The 15127-nt window shown below is 34.8% G+C and overlaps 2 protein-coding genes across 3 annotated transcripts; one reads left to right on the top strand and one right to left on the bottom strand.

The window, feature by feature from the left end:
- The first annotated feature begins 1999 nt into the window (after positions 1-1999).
- On the top strand, positions 2000-5520 carry LOC120277549 (ATP-dependent zinc metalloprotease FTSH 1, chloroplastic-like). 2 transcript variants are annotated; one of them, XM_039284490.1, is made up of 6 exons: positions 2000-3331; positions 4144-4390; positions 4479-4662; positions 4732-4903; positions 4977-5217; positions 5396-5520. In XM_039284490.1, exons 1-5 carry the CDS (start codon positions 2075-2077, stop codon positions 5196-5198), a joined length of 2082 nt encoding a protein of 693 aa, XP_039140424.1. In that variant the 5' UTR covers positions 2000-2074; the 3' UTR covers positions 5199-5217; positions 5396-5520. The 2 variants fall into 2 exon arrangements, with proteins under 2 accessions (XP_039140424.1, XP_039140373.1); XM_039284439.1 differs by lacking the exon at positions 5396-5520 and having other exon boundaries at positions 2001-3331; positions 4977-5282.
- Positions 5143-9463, bottom strand: LOC120277676 (serine/threonine-protein kinase BSK1-like). The gene is made up of 9 exons (XM_039284552.1): positions 9029-9463; positions 8784-8919; positions 7731-7864; positions 7098-7203; positions 6570-6655; positions 6259-6447; positions 5902-6066; positions 5679-5792; positions 5143-5611 (listed from the first exon to the last, which is right to left on the bottom strand). Exons 1-9 carry the CDS (start codon positions 9329-9331, stop codon positions 5354-5356), a joined length of 1491 nt encoding a protein of 496 aa, XP_039140486.1. The 5' UTR covers positions 9332-9463; the 3' UTR covers positions 5143-5353.
- Between the last annotated feature and the right edge of the window lie 5664 nt (positions 9464-15127).

Raw genomic sequence — 15127 nt, 5'->3', positions numbered from 1 at the left:
TGAGTTGTTGTGGAATTTCTAACATGATTGTAATATTATTATATAAGAGTACAAGAAGTTCATCATCTCTGGGCACAAATCGTATCTCAATAATAAGATCTACAGAAGACATCGTATTGATCTCGTACTCTTCTTCCGCTTCTACTTTCTTTGATGTAAGAACTTTTTTAGCAAGTAAAAATTTTAGTTGTGGTGATAATTTATAAAAAAAAGTAATTGCTAAATTAAATTGGATAATTTTAAATAAATCAATAAAATAGATAAAAACAAATGGATAAAATAGATAAAAATACCTTTTAGATTTTAATAATTGATATTAATTTCTGATCCTAGTCAAATAAAATTTAGTTTTCATTCAAATTTATGATTTATCTTTTTTTTTAAAAACAATATACATATATATATATATATTTCAAAGAAGTTTTAAATTAAATTTTAAATTTTGATTTTAATCATTTGAATTGTTTTAAAGAGATAGTGTTTTTAGAAAGTCAATCACAACGTTAATAATAATAATAATAATAATAATAATAATATATTATTATTATTATTATTATTATTATTATTATTTTACACACACTTATATATTCATAGCAACGATATGCCATCATTATATACATTAAAATAGTATATAATTTTTATTCTCTATATAAATTTGGATAAGTGACAGTGATTTAATGAATTTTGATAATTCAAATCTAAATTCGGTAAAAAAAAAATTTTGAATTAAAATATTTCCTCTAAAATTAAATCAATTTATTTCTAACAAAAAAAGTTAATAAAAACAAAGATTATTATATGGTGCTATTTTAATATCGTCATATGATCTCATTCTCATTAAAAGAGAAAAATCACAATATGGTTTTATCAAAGACTAAATTCAAGAGATTTTTCTCGCTATAACAGAAAAACTGAAATTGAATAATTTTTTTAATTTTTTTAAATAAAAGTTAGAGTACGGCGGAAATGAGATGTAGTGGAACTTATATCTCTCAGTAATTTATGGTTGATTTCCCTTGATGTAATACATGAACTAATTAAGAGTTATCAAATGTTCACCCATCGTCGAAGTTCAGAAGAAATAATTTCTAAAGGATAGTGACATGTTACCAAATGTCCACCCAAAGGCAAAGTTTAGAAGAAAAAATTATTAGGAGATAGTGACATGTTAACCAATTAAGAGTTACCAAATGGCCTCTCAGAATAAAAGTTTAGAAAAGAAGATTTTTAGGAGATAAAATTAAGAGTCATGTACGTAAGAAAAAAATGTCATTGTCTCAAGGTCAAATAAAGCGACACATTTACCAATATTATATACAGATTAAAAAAGAAAAGTCATTGTCATTGGATAATAATAGATTATTTGTCTTTGGTTAGCTAGAACATGGTGTTGAAAAATCATGAAAGAATGAAAGTGACATTGTTGTTGTTAAGAGTATAATTAAAGGATGAAAACGGCATTCGCGATGAATGGATCTTAGTGTTAAAAAAACATGTGGAAAGACATTGCTTTTGTGAAGAGTGATTAAAGGACAAGAACAAATATCCAATCAAAACAGGACAAATGTCTCTGAAATGAAAGAAAAAAAAGAGAGATTTTGGGGATAGAATCAAAAGATTCAAAACTAGACAAATGTCTCTGAAATGAAAGAAAAAAAATAGAGATTTTGGGGATAAAATTAAGAGTGTTTTCAAACAATGGAGGAGTAAAATCATGAAAAACTTAAAGATGAAAAACTTAAAGTGACATTGTTGTTGTTAAGAGTATAATTAAAAAATGAAAGCGGTGTTTGCGACAAATGGATTGCAGTGTTGAAAATACATGTGAAACTGAAAATATCCAATTAAAATTGAACAAATGTTTCTGAAATAAAAGAAAAATAGAAAAAAAGATAGGAGCAAAATGACATTTTGACAGCAAGGGATTCAAATCAAACATTAATAAAAGCGAGGGACTAAATGTGAACACTGGTAAAATATCAAAGGCCAAGAAGATAAACCCTCTCCACATCGTCTCTATCTCCTTCTCGCCGGAACTCCAACCCTCCTTCGAAGAAGCTCCAAAGCTTCATCAATGGCGGCCTCCAAGGCTCATCTCCTCCTCTCCTCCTCCCTCCACACCACCCATCTCCGTTCAACCCCTTCCTTCCCCACAATGCAAACCCCTCTTCTCCCTTCCCGTCCACCCAAACCCATTCCTCTCTCTAAAACCCTAGCCGCCACCACCCTTCTCCTCTCCTCCCTCTCTCCCCTCGCACTCGCCGCCGACGACATCGCTCCACCACCTCCTCCCTCCCCCGCTGCTGCCCAATTGGATGAGGCTGTTACACTGGCGAATCCCTTCGCCCAATCCCTCGTCACCGCTCCCGAACCCCAGGCCTCCTCCGACCTCCCTGACGGCTCCCAATGGCGCTACAGTGAGTTCCTCAATGCCGTCAAGAAGGGCAAGGTCGAGCGCGTCCGATTCAGCAAGGACGGCGTCATGCTCCAGCTCACCGCCGTCGATGGCCGCCGCGCCAACGTCGTCGTTCCTAACGATCCGGATCTGATCGACATCCTCGCCATGAGCGGCGTAGACATCTCCGTCGCCGATGGCGAGGGCGGCAATGGTCTGCTCGGAATCATTGGTAACCTTCTCTTCCCCTTCCTTGCCTTCGCCGGGCTCTTTCTCCTCTTCCGCCGCGCCCAGGGCGGACCGGGAGGCGGTCCCGGTGGGCTCGGCGGTCCGATGGATTTCGGGCGGTCAAAATCCAAGTTCCAGGAAGTGCCGGAGACTGGGGTTACCTTTGCGGACGTCGCCGGCGCCGATCAAGCCAAGCTTGAGCTTCAGGAGGTCGTTGATTTCTTGAAGAACCCGGACAAGTACACTGCTTTGGGTGCCAAAATCCCCAAAGGTTGTCTGTTGGTCGGTCCGCCGGGCACTGGCAAGACATTGCTAGCTCGCGCAGTGGCCGGGGAGGCTGGCGTGCCATTCTTCTCCTGTGCTGCATCGGAATTTGTGGAGTTGTTTGTGGGTGTTGGAGCTTCGAGAGTGAGGGATTTGTTTGAGAAGGCAAAGGCAAAGGCACCCTGCATAGTGTTCATTGATGAGATTGATGCAGTGGGGAGGCAGAGAGGGGCCGGACTTGGCGGAGGGAATGATGAGAGGGAGCAAACAATCAACCAGTTGTTGACGGAGATGGATGGGTTCTCAGGGAACAGTGGGGTGATTGTTCTTGGGGCGACGAATAGGCCGGATGTGCTTGATGCTGCATTGTTGCGGCCGGGAAGGTTTGATAGACAGGTTACTGTCGATCGGCCGGATGTTGCTGGCAGAGTGAAGATCTTGCAGGTTTGCTACTTTCGGTTGAATGTTTCATTCTCTTTTATTATTCTGTTATGCTTCCATGTGTTTGTGTTCTTATATTGTATTGATGGTTGCCTCTCTGCTTCAGTGAATTGGCTTCAATTGACTGTAATTTGGTTAATAATGTGTTTTGTGTGATGCAAAATTCAGGGGAGCTTCTTTGCTTGTGGCAGTGGATTAGTTAGGAGAACAGTGGGGGATTGTTAGATTTTAGTGACTTAAATTTTCATTCCTTTGATCCGTGAAAGTGTTATGTGTTAGAAATTGGAGCAATTTAAAGGTATAGTTGATTGCTAATGCACTGAATTAGATGTCTCCATCTAGTCCAAAATTTAGTAATACGTGTATAATATTGTCAGGTAGGATCATGTAATGTAGTCGGAAGCTATGAAAGGAAAGATATGGGAAATGACACATTGCATGAATTAAATTTTCTTAGCTAATTCATGCTACACTGAAGGGGTGGTACTGGTAGTATGTGAATGAAAATTAAGACTACGTAGCTTATCATTTGAAATACAGAAATTAGTTTCATATCATGAGGGTTAATCATCGAGATGAAAAGAGAAAACTGATGTGTATTAGAAAGCTGCTATTCTGTTTACTGAACTTGACACTAGGACCGAAGTTATATATTTCATCGTGGTTTCCAAATAATGCTTAGGCCGCATCACATGGAGTCTCTTTTGTTTGTGCTGGAATTGCTCTAATAATTCTTGAGAAGATAGCACATTTGTCTTTGTATATGTGATTCCCAACTTTAAAATTGCTAATTTAATCTGTCCCTAACTGGATAGGTGCACTCCAGAGGAAAGGCACTTGCTAAGGATGTGGACTTTGAGAAAATTGCCAGGAGAACACCAGGCTTCACTGGAGCTGATCTACAAAATTTAATGAATGAAGCTGCTATTTTTGCAGCTAGACGTGACCTTAAGGAGATAAGCAAAGATGAGATCTCTGATGCTTTGGAGAGGATAATTGCTGGACCTGAAAAGAAAAACGCCGTTGTGTCTGATGAGAAGAAAAAACTAGTTGCATATCATGGTAAGCTGTAGAATCAACACTTTAATTCCCACCAATCCTCTCCCAAATTCCCAAGTAACTAATTATCTATGTTCTCTTGGATATGCAGAGGCGGGTCATGCTCTTGTGGGCGCACTCATGCCGGAATATGATCCTGTTGCCAAGATCTCCATCATTCCGCGAGGTCAAGCGGGTGGACTGACTTTTTTCGCTCCAAGCGAAGAGAGGCTTGAGTCAGGACTGTACAGCAAGAGCTACCTTGAAAATCAGATGGCCGTCGCCCTTGGTGGAAGGTAAGTCTCCACCGCATAAATATTAACCTCTCATCCTAGATGCCTTTATAACAGTGAACCTTATAACAGGGTCGCCGAAGAGGTAATCTTTGGGGAAGAGAATGTTACGACCGGAGCTTCAAACGATTTCATGCAAGTTTCTCGTGTTGCAAGGCAAATGGTCGAGAGATTTGGTTTCAGCAAGAAGATTGGCCAAATTGCCATTGGGGGCCCTGGTGGAAACCCATTTCTAGGCCAGCAGGTAACCCTAAATTCTCCTTGTAAACCTGTTTCTATTCATGAGACATTCTCTCAATGTTCAAAGGAATACACAGATGTCATCACAAAAGGACTACTCCATGGCAACTGCTGATGTTGTTGATGCTGAGGTTAGAGAGCTTGTGGAAAAGGCTTATTCAAGAGCCAAGCAGATCATTACCACTCACACTGACATTCTTCACAAACTTGCCCAGCTTCTCATTGAAAAAGAAACTGTTGATGGAGAGGAATTCATGAGCCTGTTCATTGATGGCAAAGCCGAACTTTTCATAGCTTGAGTCATACATTTGTAACTCTGTAAGAAATCTGTTCATATAATTACATTAATATAAATTCAATCATGCATTGTTGGTTACAGTGTACATCTCCTCACTGTTACTAGCCTTTGAAATTTACAAAGGAATGCATCATTTTTGTGTTTCACTGAACCCATTCAGGAACCTCTTCCACTACCCTTTTGCCTCTTCTCTTCTAGGGCTGCGGCTTCATTCAACATGTCCGTCGCATCACTGTCCATGTTAAGCTTCGCAAGGGCCACTGCTTGCATGTAGAAGGCGGTCGGCCAATCTGGATGAACGCACTGAGCTTGCATCGCGTCCCGAAGGGCGGCATCAGGTTGATCACACATGAGGTAACATAGGCTTCTTCTCGCATACACTGTCGGTGAAACCATTGTCCCCACATCTACAAACTACATTGGCAAAGAAACAACATTTAACTTTCAATCAATATATTTGGACACGGAATTGCGAACATACCTGAGAATAGCAGTCTATTGCCGTCTTAAAATCTTTATCACGAAAAGCAAAGTCGCCTCTCTTCCTAGCCTCAAGCAAATCCCTCATCTGTTGTGTCCATTCCTGGAATGATAACTGTCGAGAAAAGAAACTAAACCTGGTGAGTGTTATGTGTACATGTAGCCATCCATGAACCTCACTACACTGATAAGTGGCCGAAACACTTGATGAGTTCCTCGCATACCTCATTAGTTCCTTCATCGTCTTTGTAGTGTGTCATAACTAGGATCTCATGGATGGCGGTGAGGTCCATTCGAGCACACGCTTCACCCATGCGTGAGAGCGTGCGTTGCGGAGCTGGGGGAGCCTCCTCTTGTTTCTGAATTCCTAGCAACACATTTGATGAAACCTGCACATCATAAACCAAGGATTTGCTCTTCAGAAGAATTTATATGAATCGTAGAACAAGATTATGATTGAAATTGAAAGCTAACGAACTCCAACATGATTTTTTGTTAAAGCAAGTAATTTAAATGACTGTAAAACTTCGATCTAAACATGAATACAGTTTCTGCAGATTAAAGCCAGGCTAAGAATTTACCTCTGGTTTGGCTTGCAATAGCTTAAGAGTGGCAACAAGATCTTTTATATTGGGCCGCTCCCTCGGTTCATATTGCAAACATTGAGAAGCTAGATCCACTAATGCAGTGGCGTCTTCAGTTGAATATTTGCCTTCCAAATGAGAATCCATTAGGAGGACAATATTGTTACCTCTTATCATATCGAGAGCCTACGGAAAAATAAAAACCGAAGTGATGGCATGTAACAGTTCTGTCTAATATGGCCATTTTGAAAGACCTTAATAGTACTAAAAAATGGAACTGTGTGTAATTAAGCAACAGAAATACTTACATGACCTGGTGGAATGTGCTTTCCGCTAAGAAGATCCAATAAAATGGTACCAAAGCTGAATATCACACTTTCAGGAGTAACCCTTCCTAGAAAGAAAGTTATGGTTATTACACAAATTTATTTAGCAGAAACTCAGTTATATCATTGTGGCGGTGCAACCGATAAGTTTCACTAAACAAATAAATAACTGTCTGATAGTTCTCACTCAAACACAAAATGAAAATATGGATTGATCATGGAACAAGAACCAAACATGAAAGATTTTAACATGAATAGGTGGATAAATTATTCAATAAACAATAAATAAGAGAATGGAAGGAAGAATTGCATGAAAAACTAAATCCGAATCAGATATTTAGTCACATTTTTCAAGTTAGAGTATGAGTCAAAACAACATGACAAGGCAGTTTTGTCTAATACGTTTTAGTCAAACAAGGTGACTGCATGGATAAAAGACAAATTGGAGGCTGTTTCACAAACAATTGTACAGCAGTTATGACTAACCTAAATAAAGCTGAATACCCATACCGTTTCGTAAATACTCTGGAGGAGTGTAAGCAAGGTTGGTGCTATAACTTTTGCCGTCCCGGCTATTTTTAATTAGACCAAAGCATGAAAGACGCGGATTACCATCCTGCAAAATAACAGAGCATCAACAGCTACCCTCTCTGAAACCCAAGGCAAGAACTTGAGATTGTGGACTTGCTGCAAGGTTTCATCAACAAGAATTTCGGGAATTTATACAACCTTTTTAGTAGAAAAATAGAAAATATTTGATTGGCCCAGCAAGGCTGGAGGCTAACCCATATTGAGTAATTATCAAACGCCATCTTATAGTCTTTTGGTCCTGAAGATGGCTAAAAAAATGCAGGTTCACCACCCTCTATGTGCTTATATTTGTTATTGAAACCAATCAAAAGTTGTGATGAGCAGTTCATTAGATAAGACTAAAACAAAATTTGTTTATGCAAATATACTAAATGCAACAAAATAAAATGATTGATGAGAAGTAAATATTTCACAATTGATGGTATGCAATGAGTTATATCACAGTGAACTAGAGAAAATCTTCAGAAGGAATATTTGCTTTCTTATTTAGGTCTTAATCATCCCAACAGTTCCATTTTTAATTTAAATAACAAAAAGGAATGACCACCTTACCTCATCAAAGAGAACTCGATATGCATTCAGGTCATGATATAACGCCCGTCCTTCATTGCTGCAATATTCCAAGGCTTCGGCTATATAGAGAGCAACACGTAAGCGCATAGCCCATTCAATGCTTTGGTTTTCCCCTGTTCAAAAAATTCAAGGAAAATATCAAATTATGAGACGATAACACACAAAGCATACACACATATTGCAAACATTGCACCAGGATTGATCACTCTTAATGAAAGGGTCCAGAATTGCTTTAGAAATAACAGAATAAAACTAAGCCAATGGCATGACATACATTTTCTTCTTTTCAGGCAAACTATTCAAGATTGAGTTTTTCTCATTTCAGTGAAATGTATATCACTAGCACACTTAACACAACTACAATACAATCATAGACTGAAGACATCGAGATTCATTCCTCCAACTCCCAAGTGCTTGATATCAAGTATGAATATAAGCTTGAATCATCAAAAGCATTTCAAAACACATCACATAGAAGTGCATCATCAAATCCCAAATGAACTAAGTTTTCATTCAGTTCACTACAATGCATAACACTAGCATGCTAATCAAAACAACAACTCATATAGACTGAAGAAGAAGAAGTCACCATTTCATTCAATCACTCAGACTCATTCCCTTCAGCTCCAAAACACTACCAAACATACCATTAAAATCCTCAACAATACTAATATGAACTTGAAGCAGAAAGAGCATTTAAAAACACAACACCAACACACAGTGCATTATCAAAATCCCAAATTCACAAAGTTTTCCAACTCACTACAAGTTTCTTCAGAAAAGTAACACACATTCCAATCAAATGCATATTGCTAGCACACTACTAAAAAAAAAACCAATACAATCACATAAACTGCAGACAGAAATCTCCATTTCCATCAATCAAACACATCAAGTTCCCAAACCCAAATTCAAACTCAAAAATAGCAAAGACAATCCTAACAAAAAAAAACAAAACCTTTCCTTTTCTCTCCTAAAATCAATGCAGAGAAAGCATCAAAACAATAAAAAAAGGATAGAAATTTCTCATACAATGGAAGAGATGCTTAGCAAGAGTATCATTGGGCATGTACTCCGCCACAAGCAACCTCTCATCACCATCACAACAATACCCAATCAAATTAGCAAGCCTTGAATGCCTCAATCTCCCAACACCTCTCGTCTCCTCCTGCCCCCAAATAAAATAAAATAAAATAAAATAAAAAACCCTCAATCAATCCCTCTTTCAATTTCTCAACAAAACCCAATTAAATTCAAAACAAAAATCTCATCTTTACAGCGAATTGCTTGGCATCAGGCCAAGCGAGCTTGGAGAATTTCTTGACGGCGATCCAGCCACGGCCTTGAAGACGGCCTTTGTAGACGAGATTGGGGGCTTTGCCGCCGCCTTCAGAGACGATGTTCTCAGAGGAGAAGCCGCCGGTGGCGGACCTTAGGTCGGCGAGAGAGTACTCGGAGAAGGGAGGAGTCTCGCCGCCGGCGAGCAGGCCCTGGTGGAGAGATAGAGAGGGGCGGTGGTTCTGGTGGTGGAGCTGGTGGTTCTGGTGCTCCGCCCGGTGAGCTGACCCGCAGCAACCCATCGTCTTCTTCTCTCTTTGCACTTCTTCTAAATTTTTTTTTTTTTTTATTTGCTTTATTATTAAGTACTGTTTTAAGATGAAATGCTTAAAAAGAAGTTGGAATGGAACTTGGAACTCTGTTTTGATGGGTTTTCTTTTTTTTTAATTATTTTTTTTTTTTAAGAAAATAATTTTTTAGGGTTTTGGACTAGTTCTTGAGTGCAGTGTGAAATAGGGAAGATTGGAGTTGAGCTTGTGTTGTGAGTTTTATTTTTTATTTATTTTTTTTAAGAACAAAAAAGAAGATTCTATACTTTAAGGGCTTCGGGCCGGGCCGATAAGAGGCTTGTTTGATTTTGGATTTATGGTTATTTAAACCCTGTTGAAAGCTGTTTCACTAGTATGATTGAATTTTTATTTTATTTTTTTACGGTGATGCATTAATTACTATATAGATTTATTAATTTGGCTAGACGTCATATGATGGCCATGAAATAATTATAGAATCAAATAAAATTGATGAATCTCATATCAGAGAAATGAGATCTTTTCAAAATAGTGTAATGCATGTACAATATTACAATAGTACTAATGATCCAGGGATTTGATTCTGGATATGTGCATTCACCATTTTCATAACATTACACTACACCAAATAGTGGTTGTTTAATTGAATTATTTGTTAAATAAAAATTTTCATAATGTTAATAAAAAGAAAAAAAATCTACTTATTAAATAATTTATTCATGTGAAATCATTTATCAACTTTGAAAAGTGTTGATTGTTATAAAATAAATCAAAATAGAACATATGATAAATCTCGTATTAATTAAATAAATAATTAGCACAAATCATCATAAAAGTAATCTAAGATCCAAACAAACATAGATTAGTAATTTATTTATTTATTAAAAATTTCTAATATAATAACAAGCGTCAGAGTCATGCTTGAAAATGGGGCAGACTTTGGAATGGTCAGTCAATTATTATTTATATAATAAGTAAAATATATATATATATTAATGTTATTTTTTAAACAAAATAAAAATTGCTACTGAGGTTTAAAAAAAAAATTCAAGCTAGCTAAAAAACTGTATTAAGTGTCCAGCAAATCAATAATATCAATTTTTAAACTGATTATAGCCAATAAAAAGACAACGGTAATCAATTTTTTAATGTCAAATTTTAATAACTGATTATAATTTTTCCTCATTTTAAATCAGAAATAATTAATAAATTTTGGTATTAAATGAGCTAAGTATCGAATGCCTAAGCAAGGCCGACCAGGTTTAGCACATTGTTCTAATAGACCCGGCCCGAATTGGCCCGACCCTATTTGAATTTTTAATTATTTGCAATTATTATTAATTTGAGTTTATTTATGCCACCTCCTCTTCCTTGTGTTTTCCTTATTTTTCCAACCAACCAAAAAAAAACTTAATTTTGACCCAAAAAAAAACTTAATTTTGAGAACCAAGGCGTCTCAAGTTTAAGTACATTGACTCATAATACAGATTCTATTTGAGAGGTTTGTGCGAAGTGTATTTTCTTTCCTCTTCAGAGTTGTGTGACAGGAGATTTACTACTGTAACCATGTACTTGTCTATCTCTTAACTAAGGGTGTTTATCGTTTTCATTAAAATAAAATAAAATAAATAAAATAATTAAAAAAAAAAACTTAATTTCATAACGTGGAGAAGATGAAAGAAAAGTTCCATCCATTATTAGCTCAATCGAGAACACTTATTCTATTTTGGTTATATACTATATATATATATATATATATATATATATATATATATATATATTATACTTTAGGTTAATGGACTTTTAAATTAAACTAAAACTAAAAAAGGAATAAATGGAAAAAGTGCATCATATTCTATTCTGAAATTTAAAAGAGTTGAAAAAATGTTTATGATGTATGGATTGAATTGATAGGTTGATATTTCTGACTGTTGGTTTATCAATGATCTCATACTAATTTCATAATAAAAATACAAATAAAATATTAATATCTACTAAATTAAATCATTCGTTTAGATTTAAACCTCAAAAATATTTAATTTGGTGTTATTTAAGTATTCATATAACTACTTTATTAAATTTCCAACTTTAACCTTATAAATTTGGTTAAATATATTACCCTACGATTTCCATATTAAATGTTACCTTTAAATAAATCAACTAACAAAACAAATTATACTTTCTATTAAAATTGATTTTAATATAGTATTATAAACTCATGTCTTCTTTAGTTAAAAAAAAAAAATCAATGTTAATGAAAATAGCATTCATTTAATAGTGAAGACTTGAGTAAAAATTAAATGAAGAGACAAAATAGCGAAAATTAGTGAATAGAGAGGGTGAAATGGGTAAAATAGAAAATTTAATATAATTATACATGAAATTATTAAATTTAATTATTTTTTTAGATGAATAAAATTGGATAATTAAAGTCACTTAGTTTAAGTGATTAAAGATAATAATATGAATATATCGTATGTAGAGTAACAACAAATTATATTTTTATTAAAAAAATTAACTCATAAATGATATTTTTACTCACGTGCATCTAGAAGATGAGGGCACGTTCAAAGCAATAACTTATATACACACCTATTTTCACAGACGTGTTTGAAGTAATAACACACCATAAAAATATTAATACTGTGTTTATTTTTTTATATTTAAAAAAATTAAATAAAATAGTAGGAAGAGAGGCATTTGCCTTCATAATTACTCCATTTCTCAAAAAAGTTGCATTAAAAGGTTGTTGGAAAGAGTGAAATTGTCATTTATATGAAGTCCTTAAAAATATTAATTAAATAATAAAAAAACCAATTATATGATTTTTCGGAAGTTTCACACTACCATGGAATTAAAATTGGGAGTGACGTTTCAAGTGAGGAAGAAAGAGTTAACAATTCCAAAAGTGGATGTAGAGAGTCACAGTACTTGTAGCAAGTACTCACAGGACCTTTATTAATGCAAAACAATTAACAAGCTCAACAACCTCATTGTGTTGATTGAACTTGCAATTAATCCTCTTATTTATTGAGAAGATATGTATTTTAGTTAAGTGTTTCAAAATGGGTTATATTTAATGATATTGTTAGTTGAAATATTGTTTTTAATCAACCGTTTTTTTTTTTAGAAATCATGGCTGAATGACATACTTAAAGTTAATTGAAGTAATTTATCCATTATATATTCAAAAAATTTTAATATGTAGCAAATTTTTGTTAAATAATTTTTATATTTATTAATATTATTATCTGTTTATCTATAATACCTCCGTTTCAATATTTTTTTTTGTTTGAAATTATTTTTAGTTCTATAAAATATTAAATATCTTTTTTTTTTCAATTTTATTTTTTCTCGTTTGATCTGTATTAATGGGAGGAAATAATTATAATAAAAATAAAAGTGTTTTATGATAAATTTTTTTCTAAATTTTAGAAGTTTTTATGACCATTTTAATATTTGTAAAAAAACTCAAATGTGACAATCAATACAAAACAAAAAGAGTCGTTATCTATAAAACTTGAAAAGTTTGAAATTGTCTGCGTAATGGACCAAATACACTCCAAACACTTTTACCCACAATGGACCGCTACTAGTACCCCAAAAGGTTATTAATAAAAATTATAAATTTGAATCTATATCCCTCATGAATTTACCAATACAATATGAAATATATAAAAAATTTCGATTTTCTACTAAAATTATATTAAAAAATGTCTTTAATTTTAGATTCCTAAACTAACACACTCTCTCTCTCTCTCTCTTGAGGGGTATTTCTAGTTATATATATATATATATATATATATAAATCTATAGAAATAATATTATGATATTTTTATTTTTACTATAATCTTAATTTTCTACAAATAAATTTTTGAAAAAATAGAAAGGCATGTAGCAGAACATTTGGCATTTATTTGAATGTCACAGTATTAATTCATAATGTTAACTATCTTATAAACCTTTTTACAGGACATTTTTGACAATAGACACTGCAGTACTAATCAGATCTTGTAAGCTGAAATTTTCAAAAGCAATGCAGCAAAATAATTAAGATGAGAGAATCACAAAATGCCAAATTCTCACACAATTGAAATTGAAGTGAAACCTGTACACTATGCACTGCAGTCAGGGAATACATTCTTTAAAGCTTAGAACTTTAGAACCATTGTTAATACAACTCATAACTTCACATCAGCACTAGATTAACCAGACATGACAGATAATACAAACTGATCTATATAAGATCGAAAGAGATTAGGATGAATGGATGAGATCATTCTTAAGAATTGTCTCCTAGTTCTGCAATGACACCAATTGGAAGAATCCATGTGGTTGTTAACCAGTCAGTTTCATCAAAAATTCATCGACAAGCAGTTTAATGAATGGTACCTTGACTTCAAAAGCTTTCTCTACTGGTAGGTCAGGCCTTCGAAAAATTTCGACTTGGCTGACATTTCAAGATGTAAATTTTTATCTGTATTGGAATACAAAACAATGTGGTTGTTTACTGCAGTTCAAGACCACTCGGAGTCAGGCGCGATTGAACCATTTTGATAAAGATATGACAGTCCCTCAATGCGTCATTCCTTCATGCCAGGAACCAAAATGATCACTGCTGAAGTGGAATATCATTACTAAATTAACAAAAGTGATAACTATAAAGAACCGGCTTGACATGCACGTGAGCCGGGGATCAAGGTTATACAGGAAGCTGACCGAGAGTTGCTGACTTTAAGGAACCTTTGCATTCCTGCCAACCTTAATTTCTTCTGAACGAATGTAAAGCTGTTCATAAGCTACATGAAGTAGCTGCAAAGTTCTCCATGGCTTCGAAAATATTTCTCAAAGTTAACTGCAGGTTGCTTTCTTGAACAGTGTTCTTATGATGTGCAATATGCCAAGGGTGCGTGGATGATTTCTCACCTCGCATTTGTATTGCTTTATGAAATTCAGGTTCGGTCCCTTTCCGTGATTTTTCAAGTTCTCCATTCATCTCCTTGTTGGCCATCGTTATATGGTGCTGTTCAAAAGTTTGTTGTTCTCTGAGATGTTGAACATTTGCAGTAAAAACCTTTATGGCATCAATCACTTCCTTCTCAGATATCCTATCCATAGCTTGTGACCAATCATTACAGATTATAAACACAGGAGGAGCACCTAATCTTCCAGGAGAAAAGGTTGCAATTCCATCAGATGTTATTCTGGGCTCATTTTGGATGCATTTCAAAAGCCATCCATTCAAGGCTTTGACATAGTTCTTCTGGGCATTAATCCAGGCAGAAAAAGAACTGACCCACTTTTCAGCATCTCCAGTTCCAGTTCCTTTGTTGCCTCAATATGACTCGCAATTGTGTTGGCCATCACATCCAAAATGAAATAGAATCTCAGATAGCAGCAAACTACAGCTTTCTGACCTCTGAGTCTGATGACACTCCAAACATAACTGCCCATTATTCTCCTCAATACCCTGCAGGTTTTGCAGGAACAGAAATAAGAAATAAATAGTTTGCTGACTTCAGGATCACAGGAAAGTAAACGCTTGCAACTAATTAATCATCAAACATTCAAGTCCCAGAAAAAGAACTCTAATTTTTAAGTGATAAGACCAATAATGGGAGTTTCATCCCCCAAATAGCTTTCAACCAAACCAAACCAAAAATAAGTTAAGGTTATTTGCAAATTGATTAAGAAAAATGTCAGTTTTCTAAAATAATAATGAAAGTAAATCTGAGATTTTCAGCTAGAATAAAATGTCAGGCATGGTCTTTAATGAAGCATCAAAAATAA

Source organism: Dioscorea cayenensis, chromosome 1 (assembly GCF_009730915.1).
Source record: "Dioscorea cayenensis subsp. rotundata cultivar TDr96_F1 chromosome 1, TDr96_F1_v2_PseudoChromosome.rev07_lg8_w22 25.fasta, whole genome shotgun sequence".
NCBI lineage: Eukaryota > Viridiplantae > Streptophyta > Magnoliopsida > Dioscoreales > Dioscoreaceae > Dioscorea > Dioscorea cayenensis.
The sequence above is the reverse complement of the archived record's forward strand: the minus strand, read 5'-3'. Positions and strand labels throughout refer to the sequence as shown.

Coding starts and splice junctions, on each gene's coding strand:
- LOC120277549 (XM_039284490.1), top strand. CDS start 2,075: ATGGCGGCCTCCAAGGCTCATCTCCTCCTCTCCTCCTCCCTCCACACC. Junction 3,332..4,143: donor GCAGAGTGAAGATCTTGCAG/GTTTGCTACTTT, acceptor CTAACTGGATAG/GTGCACTCCAGAGGAAAGGC. Junction 4,663..4,731: donor GCCGTCGCCCTTGGTGGAAG/GTAAGTCTCCAC, acceptor ACCTTATAACAG/GGTCGCCGAAGAGGTAATCT.
- LOC120277676 (XM_039284552.1), bottom strand. CDS start 9,331: ATGGGTTGCTGCGGGTCAGCTCACCGGGCGGAGCACCAGAACCACCAG. Junction 8,920..9,028: donor CTGATGCCAAGCAATTCGCT/GTAAAGATGAGA, acceptor ATTTGGGGGCAG/GAGGAGACGAGAGGTGTTGG. Junction 5,793..5,901: donor ACGATGAAGGAACTAATGAG/GTATGCGAGGAA, acceptor TTTTCTCGACAG/TTATCATTCCAGGAATGGAC.